Consider the following 9,090-nt stretch of genomic DNA (forward strand, 5'->3'; position numbering starts at 1 on the left):
GGGAAGTGAGCGGCCACAGAGCAGAGGAGAACCAGGTATCCAGAACATCAGTATCTGCTTCAACCTCAAACTCGACCTGCTGCTGCTGCTGCTGCTGCTGCTGCTGCTGCTGCTGCTGCTGTTGCTGCTGCTGCTGCTGTTGTTGTTGGTGCTGCTGCTGTTGAATCAGAAGAGCAGCCTTTTTCTTTGCTGTCTCCTCATCCAGAGCAGCAATTGCAAACTCCTGTGCCTCAGCAGCAGCAGTTGCTGCTGCTGCTGTTCCGGTGCAGCAGCAGCAAACCTGCGGCAGCAGCAAGTCAGCTGAATTGTCTATCATGTGGTTGCGAGGCGTCTCTTGCGGCCCCGTGTGTTGTTGCTGCTGCTGTTGCTGCTGCTTTACTTGTTTCTGCTGCTGCTGCATTTCTTTAATAGCAGCAGAATATGCATTTAAAACCCTCTCCCGTAGTCGCGCGCTGCTGAGAGGAGACACTTCATTTGTCCCTTCCTGCTGCAGCAGCTCCTTGCTGCTGTCGAGGGCCCTTGCTGCTGCTACTATTCGTTGGCATAGAGGCACTTCTTCCTTCTCTTCCTGCTGCTGCTGCTGCTGCTGCTCCCCCTGCTGCTGCTGCTGCTGCTCCCCCTGCTGTTGCTGCTGCTGCTCCCCCTGCTGCTGCTGCTGCTGCTGCTGCTGCTGTTTGTGGGGTTTGATTCTGATTAGATAGGCAGGGATAGGGACACCCCACCAGGCCTGGCGGCTGAGACACCAAGGGGCCCCCAGCTGCACCTGCTGCAGCAACTCATTGAAATAACGAGACGGCAGCACCTCCATACCCCTGTTGCTGCTGCTGTTGCTGCTGCAGTTGCTGCTGCTAATGCTGCTGCTGCTGTTGTTGTTGTTGCTTCTGCTGCTGATGCTGCTGCATACTGCCTCTTCAGGCTTCCTTAGACCCTCACGGGAAGGTTCTGACGCCTCAGCGTTCATACAGCTCGCCTGCTGCTGCTGCTGCTGCTGCTGCTGCTGCTGCTGCTGCTGCTGGGGGGTTGTGGGGCAGAGGAGACGGAGTACGTTTGCTGCTGCTTGTTTTGTGTCGAAGTGCCACTGGGGTTTAACTCTGCTAACTGTCTCCTGTCTCCTTAAGCTGCACATAAACTCCTGTGGGGTGTCTCTGCTCAGGTGTATACGCAGCTCCCCAGCCAGCAGCAAAACTGCTAGCACAGCCTTTTCGCGTGCTACCTGCTGCTGCTGCTGCCGCTGCTGCTCTTCCTCTTCCTGCTGGCGGTGGGACCGCTGCTCTTCTTGCTGCTGCTGCTGCTGCTGCTGCTGTCCAGCAGCAAATCGCAGGGCTGCTTCGACGCAGGCTGGCAGCTGCGCCGCTCCTGGGATCGGTTCCCATTTCAAAGCAGCAAATGCAGGAAGCAAATCCCTCCTACCCCTGCTGCTGCTGCTGCTGTTGTTGCTGCTATTGTTGCTGCTGCTGTTGCTGCTGCTGCTGCTGCTGCTGCAGGTGCAGTGAGTGATGTGCTGACTGGCTGCTGCAGCATGAGGATGCCTTTTCTGTCCCCGCTCCTGCAGCAGAAACGGGACGCTGCGCTGCAGCAGTGGCAGGAATGCCATCTGCTGTTGCTGCTGCTGCTGTTGCTGCTGCTGCTGTTGCTGCTGCTGCTGTTGCTGCTGCTCCCGTTGCTGCTGCAGCTCTTGGAAGCCAGCCGCATCATCTGTGACGACAGCAGCAACGTGCAGCAGATCTCGTAGCGACCGCACGGGGAGCAGCAGCCGCTGTACTTCTTCCCTCTTCCCACTGCTGCTGCTGCTGCTGCTGCTGCTGTTGTTGCTGCTGCTGCTGCTGCTGCTGCAGTCGGTGAGAGGCGCCTCTATGAAAAGTCCCCCATCCCACTTGCCTGTGAGCAGCAAAGAAGCCAAGAGCGCTTCCTGTGTCTCCTGTTGCTGCTGTTGCTGCTGCTGCTGCTGCTGCTGCTGCTGCAGTGCTGGCAGCTCTAGGAGTTCAGTCGGAACAACAACTGTGGGGCAGGTGTCTCCTTTTCGCTGTCTCAGCGTCTGCAGCGGCGCCAGCTGTCTCTTTATTAATCCTTGTTGCTGCAGCAGCACAAAGGCCTCGCGTGCAAGAGACACAGCAGCAGCATCAACGGTGCTGCTGCTGCTGCCCCACCAGCAGCCTAGGCCTAGCTGCCGCTGCTGCTCATAAATGCGGTGGCTGCATAGCCGCAGCCAACGCTGCAGCAGCAGCAGGTGCTGCAAACAATCCTTCCTGCTGCACTTGCTGCTGCAGCAGCTGCTGATGCTGCAGCAGCAGCTGCTGCTGCTGCTGCTGCTGCTTTCCAGGGACGAGATATTCATAGGAGCCTCACTGCCTTCGGAACCCAAAAGAGACTGCTGCTGCTGCTGTTCCTGCTGCTGCTGCTGCTGCTTCTGCTGCTGCTCCTGCTGCTGCAGCTGCTGCAGCTGCAGCAGCTGCTGCGAGTCTAGCAGCTGAAGCCCCCTTCCCTTTAGGAAGGCGCTGCTAACAAGACAGCGGAGACAGCTGGTGCAGCAGCGAGCAGAGAGCTGTCTCCTTTGTCTCTTTTTGTTCAGATGCCGCTCAAACAGCAGCTGAAGCCCTAAGCCAGCATAGTCTACACCAGGAACCCAAAAGGATCGCAGCAACTGCTGCTGCTGCTGCTGCTGCTGATCGTGTTGTTGGTTCTGCTGCAGCTGCTGCAGCTCCTGCTGGTGCTGCTGCACCTCCATTTGCTTCTCTTTGTGCTGCTGATGCTGCAGCTCCCTATCCTGCTCCTGCTGCTCTCTGTACAGCTGCTGCTGCTGCTGCTGCTGCTGCTGCTGCAGCAGCATTTGCTGCTTTAATGGGGTTATTTCTTTTTGTCTTTGAAACCTGAAGAGAACATCTTGCAGCGTCAAACTGAGGAGATGCCCTGCATGCAGAGACCCGGTTAGATTAGGGGGGGGCATGCAAAAGGCCTTTGCTGCTGCTGCTGCTGCTGTTGCTGCTGCTGCTGCTGCTGGTGTTGCTGGGGTTTGCTGCTGTGGGGCTACAGGCGAGAAGAGAGAGAGAGACTCCCACCACTGCAGCAGCTGCTGCTCAAGAGCAGCAAACGGAAAGATCGGCTGCTGCTGCAGCGCAGCACGGGCTGCTGCTGCAACATCCTCCCCAATGCTGCTGCTGCTGCGGAGCTGGCTGTTGCTGCTGCTGCTGCTGCTGCTAGAGCAGCCCCTGCTGCACGAGGCCGCAGCAAGGGGCCCCCAAATGCTTGGGGGCCTCCCATAATAATGGAAAGTGCTTTGGGGTGTATTTACATCTGCTGTTCCTTTTGCTGCTGCTGCTGCTGCTGCTGTTGCTGCTGCTGCTGCTGTTGCTGCTGCTTGAAGCTGGTGTTTCTGCTGCGTGGGGATGAGAGGCCCTCTGGACAAGTCAGTCCCTTTGCTGCTGCATCTGAAGAGAAAGCTGCTGCAGGAGAAGGAGACGGCAGCAGCAGCATCTACCCGCAGCAGCAGCAGCAGCAGCAGCAGCAGCAGCAACCGGGGAAGGCCTTGGCCACAGCATCGCATGGAGAGATGTCTTGTACAACCATGAAGCTGCTACTGCTGCTGCTGCTGCTACTGCTACCTCTGCTGCTGCTGCTGCTGCTACAGCTGTTGCTGCTGCTGCTGCTGCTGCTGCTGCTGCTACAGCTGTTGCTGCTGCTGCTGCGGCTGCTGCTGCAGGGCCTCGTTGTGCGTGGCCTACTCGCCGCTTTATGCATGCATTTTGTCGCTGGTGTGGGGCCGGGATCGTCTCAGACGATCCCCAGAGAGATCAGCGCCCACAGAGGGCTTTGCGTTGCTGCTGCTGCAGCTGCAACTGTTGCTGCTGCTGCTGCTGCGCTGCTGCTGCTGCTGCTGCTGCAGCTGCAGCTGCAGTGCTGAACCTTTTTTTGTCTAAGTGTTAGCCACGCAGCAGAAACCGCGATAACAGCGAAAATAAATCTAAATTAATAATTTTAATTGCAACAACAAACCCTAAACCCTAAACCCTAGCAGCAGTCCCTTGGAGGGCCCCCGGGGGCCCCCCTAAAGAGACTGAGAGGGTTAGAGAGGAGACAGTGTCTTTCAGCTGTCTCTTCTTTTTGCTGCTCTAAACCATCATAGATGCTTATTCTTAGATTCATTTGCAAAGAGAAGCAGCATGCTGCTGCTGCTGCTGTTGTTGTTGTTGCTGCTGCTGCTGCCGCTGCTCGTGCTGCTGCTGCTGCTGCTGCTGCTGGGTGTCTCCTGTCCTTCGTCAGGTGTCTCTCCAGGCCTCTCATTAACAAGTCTCTCTATTTAGATGAGGAAGCCCGGCCCCACAAAGCTAAACCCTAAACCCTAAACCCTAAACCCTAGACCCTACATCGTAAACCCTAAACCCTAAACCCTAGACTCTGTGGGGAGACCACCAGCAGGCCAGCGGGCGCCCTCGCATTGCATTAGCGGCTCATCTTCTATCCACAGCTAGCTAGCTACACACTCCGTATCTAGCTAGCTAGCTAGCGACACCCTCCCTAGCCAGCTAGCTAGCTATCTACCTGCCTATGGCCCTAGTAGCCAGCTACCTACACACTCGCTAGCTAGCTAGCTAGCTAGCTAGCTACCTACACACTCGCTAGCTAGCTAGCTACCTACCTACCTACACACTCGCTAGCTGGCCAGCTAGCTAGCTGTACAATCGCTAGCCAGTTGGCTATACACCAGCTAGCCAACTACCTGCACACTACCTAGCCTGCCAGATAGCTAGCTAGCTAGCTGGTTAGTTAGCTAGCTAGCTAGCTAGCTAGTTAGCTAGCTAGCTAGTAGGAGGAAAGGGCCGCAGTCGAAGACCCCTCTCTTTGAAGCGTCTTGAACGCGATGCTTTCATAAGCAGCTAAGTGCCAAGGGTTTAGGGTTTAGGGTTTAGGGTTTAGGGTTGAAAAGAAATGTTTAAAGGGGTTCATCATCCCCGCTAGACGCAGCAGCATCCCCAAGCTGCTGCTGCTCGTGCTGCTGCTGCTGCTGCTGCTGCTGCTGCTGCGAAAAGCGCCCCGGGTGTATGGGCTCGAGGTCTTCTAAAGTGAGGCCATCGAGGAGCTCGCTGATATCAACTGCGGGAGCCGATCCCGATCCCGATCCCGATCCCTGTGGGGTTATTTCAGCATCATTATCTGAGTCTGAGTGTGTGCTGCTGTTTGAATTATATGTCTCCTCTTGCTGCTGCTGCTGCTGCTGCAGCTGCACACGGCTCTGTCTCTCTGCGAGTCTCCTTGCTTTGTTTGCTTCCCTCCGTTTTAATCCCTGTTGCTGCTGCTGCGCACTGCTGCTGCTGCTGCTGCTGCTGCTGCTGCTGTTTGTGCGTATTTTTGCTGCTCCTTTGGGCTTATTTGCTGCATCTTTATTTTGTCTTGGGTCTTTATACAGCAGCAGCTGTCTTCTTAACTCTTTATCTTCTTCAATATCCCTCTTAAACTCTTCAAGATCGCTGTCGCACTCAATAAGCTGCTGCTCTTGTGTGCTCCTACGCTTCCTAGTGTTTGTTTGATTGTTTGCTGCTGCTGCTGCTGCTGCTTCCTTGCTAGCACCTTCTGCTGTCTCTTCATCTTTATCTTTATGAATGCTCTTTAAAACCCACTGTCTCTTCTTCGTAGATCTATGCGGATAATATCTCTTAACTAATATCACAGGCCAAGGGGCTCCTGCAAGCCCGCACCCTGTATCATTGCTGCTGCTGCTGCTGCTGCTGCTGCTGCTGCTGCTGCTGCTTGTTCTCCAATGCAGATCTCGCTCTAGACAGTCCTCTACAAAGCCTGAAAAGTTTATTCTTTCTAAATCATAGCCTGCTGCATAATCGCCTGCATGCAGCCCCAAGCCCAGATGGCTGACTGTTGTTAGAGGCTCTCCTTCAGGTACACCTGCTGCATTACACCGCAGCAGCTCTATCTCTGCTACAACAAACCCACTGCTGCTGCTGCTGCTGCTGCTGCTGCTGCTGTTGCTGTTGCTGCTGCTGCTGGGAGCAGCAGCAGTGTTGGAGTCAAGCTGCATTTTATCCCCTGCTGCAGCAGCAGCTGCATCAGACTCTCCGTGCTGCTGCTGCTTCTGCTGCTGTTCTTGCTGCTGCTCTTGCTGCTGCTCTTGCTGCTGTTTGCGTAGTTTCTGCTGACGGCGTTTGGACTTGTGCTGCTGCTGCTGCTGCTGCTTCTGCTGCTGCTGCTGCTGCTGCTGCTTGATTGGAGTCACACTAAGGATAAGAAAGAAAGATAAGTTCTTGCGCGTACAGATTGATTTAAAACGCAGCTTAAAATAAAGATCAGCAGCAATATCTACTGCAGCAGCAGAAAATGCATCAACGAGCCGCAGAGACGATGACACGCGAGTGCATAAGGAGACAGACGAGAAGCCTCCTAGTGTATTGATAGCTGTACTCCCTTGTATGAATACTAAATCGTCTCTACATACAGGTGACAGCTCAATAAGTATTGTATATTTATAAACATATATATTGCTGTTGCTGTCATACGATATAAGCTGTTTGCTGCTGTTCGTGCTGCATGGTAGTCTGCTGCAGCAGAAATCTGTAAATGCTGCTGCTGCTTGTTTATTAGGAAAGTAGAAGTCTAAGCCGTCACTTCGTTGAACTACCCGCAGCAGCTTCTGAAGCAAATGCTGCTGCTGCAGCAGCAGCTGCTCTAAGTATAAAAACGTTCGTCTATGCTCACAGCGCTGCCGCACCTGGACCCTAGCACCCCAGCCTGCATGCGGTGTATACATCTGCACGCAGCAGCAGCAACAGCAACAGCAGCAACACACTTCTAATATTCACACAGTTGCTCCTGCTGATGCTCATGCTAATCCTGCTTATGCTAATCCTGCTGCTGCTGCTGCAGGATCAGTACGTAACATCAACATCAACAGCAGCAACATCAGCAGCAGCAACAGCACTATCAGCAGCAGCAGCACTATCAGCATCAGCAGCACTATCAGCAGCAGCACTATCAGCAGCAGCACTATCAGCAGCAGCAGCACTATCAGCAGCAGCAGCACTATCAGCAGCAGCACTATCAGCAACACTATCATCACCATCATCATCATCAGCAGCAGCAGCAGCAGCAGCAGCAGGAGTATGTCTTACCTGCTGGCACTGCGTGCACTGCATATTATGTATAATGCCGGATACGTTAAATGTTTGCTCAGCCTCTGCTTTGCCGTCTAAGATGAAGGACCGTACAGTCAGCCGAAGCCGCAGTTTGTTTGAATTAGGCTCGGTGTACAGCCAGCAGCAATCTGCTACTTTGTTAACTGTCTTTAGGCCTCGCAGCTTCTTCAGACATAAACCTAGCAGTTCTCTGCACCACATCAGCATATTTATTTATTTATTTATTTATTTATTAAGATAGATTGATAGCTAGGCAGGTAGTCGTTATATTTACATTCAATAATTCACATAATCAAAGCAGCAATAACAGCAGCAGCAATAACAGCAGCAGCAGCAACAGCAGCAGCAACAGCCACAGCAGCAGCAACAGCCACAGCAACGGCACCAGTACCAGCAGCAACAACCACAGCAGCAACAGCCGCAGCAGCAGCAACAGCCGCAGCAACAGCCACAGCAACAGAAGCAACAGCCACAGCAACAGCGGCAACAGCAGCAACAGCAACAGCCACAGCAGCAGCAGAATCAACAGCAGCAGCAGCAGCAGCAGCAGCAGCATACCTTGATTCGAGCTGGCAGCTTAGCCATCTTCCTTGAGCGTCTTTGAATCTGCTGCACTGTCTGCAGCGATCTACAACAAATGTGCGACATATTTTGCTGCTGATATCAATGTCTTGCTGCAGACAAGTTAAACATCTGCTGCCTTTTGCTGCTGCTGCTGCTGCTGCTGCACCGCATATGCAGCACAGAGCTACACTCTCCCGAGCGGATATATCTCCTATATTATTCATATTATCTTATTTTTATTTTATTTTTATTTTATTATTTATTTATTTATTTATTATTATTATTATTATTATTATTATTATTATCTCTCAGTATATATATACGTATATTTACTTATATGTAGGTATATATATTTTTATACTCATACATATAGATATCTACATATATATATTATATATATATTATATATATATTATATATATATATATCTATACAATTAGATATATATATTTATATTATATATATCTACATACAAACATATATATAATATATGTATGTATGTGTGTGTGCGAAGGTATACAGCGTATGCAGCTGCTGCTTCAGCAGATTCAGCTGCTTCTGCTGCTGCTTCTGCTGCTGTTTTTGCTGCTGTTTGTGCTGCTGCTTTTGCTTCTGCTGCTGCTGCTGCTTCTGATGCTGCTGTTTCTCATGCCTCTGCTGCTCCCTGTGCTTCCGTTGCTGCTGCTGCTGCTGCTGCTTCTGTTGCTGCAAGGTAGATAGCTGGTGTTAAATGATGTTTGTTATAAAATAAAAAGCTGCTTATAAACCCCTGCTGCAGCAGCAAAAGAAATAACAGCAAAAATATGCTTGCTGTTTCTCTCTCGATGTTCTATCTCCAGAGACAGCAGAGACAGCAGCAGCAGCAGCAGCAGCAGCAGCAAGCTGCTCTTCTTCTTCTTCCTTGAAATATCCTTTTTCTATTATTAAGTAGATGAGAAATAAAAGAAAAAACAAAAAAAATTAATATAAACTTCACGCAGAAGTTTGCTGCTGCAGCAGCCCCACAGTTGCTGCTGGCAGCCCCGTTGCTGCAGCAGAGCTGCTTGCTGCATGCGTAGTATTTGAATGAATATAAAAGCGTAAATAAATAAATATAAATACTTTTTAAATACTATTTGATATAATAAAATATTCTACAACATATCTATTCAATAGACAAAGCAGCAGCAACCTGCCTATACACCCCAGCGCCCGCTGCAGCAGCAAACGCAGCCTTCTAAACATATGCGTTTATTTATTTGTTTTTTTATTCAATTTTTAAAAATATTTTATTTATTTATTCTTTTAAACAAACTTATCCAGCAAAAATACTGCCTCTCCTCGCTTCAATCATTGCTGGGGTGTATTCACAACAGTATAGCATATATACAGCTGTATATATATATATATA

The 9,090-nt window shown here is 51.2% G+C and overlaps 2 protein-coding genes across 2 annotated transcripts in view; both read right to left on the reverse strand.

Moving 5' to 3' along the window:
- Positions 1-3,735, reverse strand: part of EAH_00050900 (tRNA synthetase, putative) — a gene marked incomplete at both ends in the record, with an annotated part of 7,669 nt that extends 3,934 nt beyond the window's left edge. The window contains 2 exons of the mRNA XM_013394220.1: positions 65-3,471; positions 3,513-3,735. Coding sequence (XP_013249674.1) covers positions 65-3,471; positions 3,513-3,735 — 3,630 coding nt within the window. The remainder of the gene's footprint in view (positions 1-64; positions 3,472-3,512) is intronic.
- Positions 3,736-4,927: 1,192 nt separating this feature from the next.
- Positions 4,928-7,136, reverse strand: EAH_00050910 (NMD3 protein, putative; the record flags this gene model as incomplete). The annotated part of the gene is made up of 2 exons (XM_013394221.1): positions 4,928-6,221; positions 6,877-7,136. 2 exons carry the CDS (start codon positions 7,134-7,136, stop codon positions 4,928-4,930), a joined length of 1,554 nt encoding a protein of 517 aa, XP_013249675.1.
- Positions 7,137-9,090: the final 1,954 nt, after the last annotated feature.

The sequence above is a fragment of the Eimeria acervulina genome, genomic scaffold (assembly GCF_000499425.1).
Source record: "Eimeria acervulina Houghton genomic scaffold, Eah_scaff862, whole genome shotgun sequence".
NCBI classification, from domain to species: domain Eukaryota; phylum Apicomplexa; class Conoidasida; order Eucoccidiorida; family Eimeriidae; genus Eimeria; species Eimeria acervulina.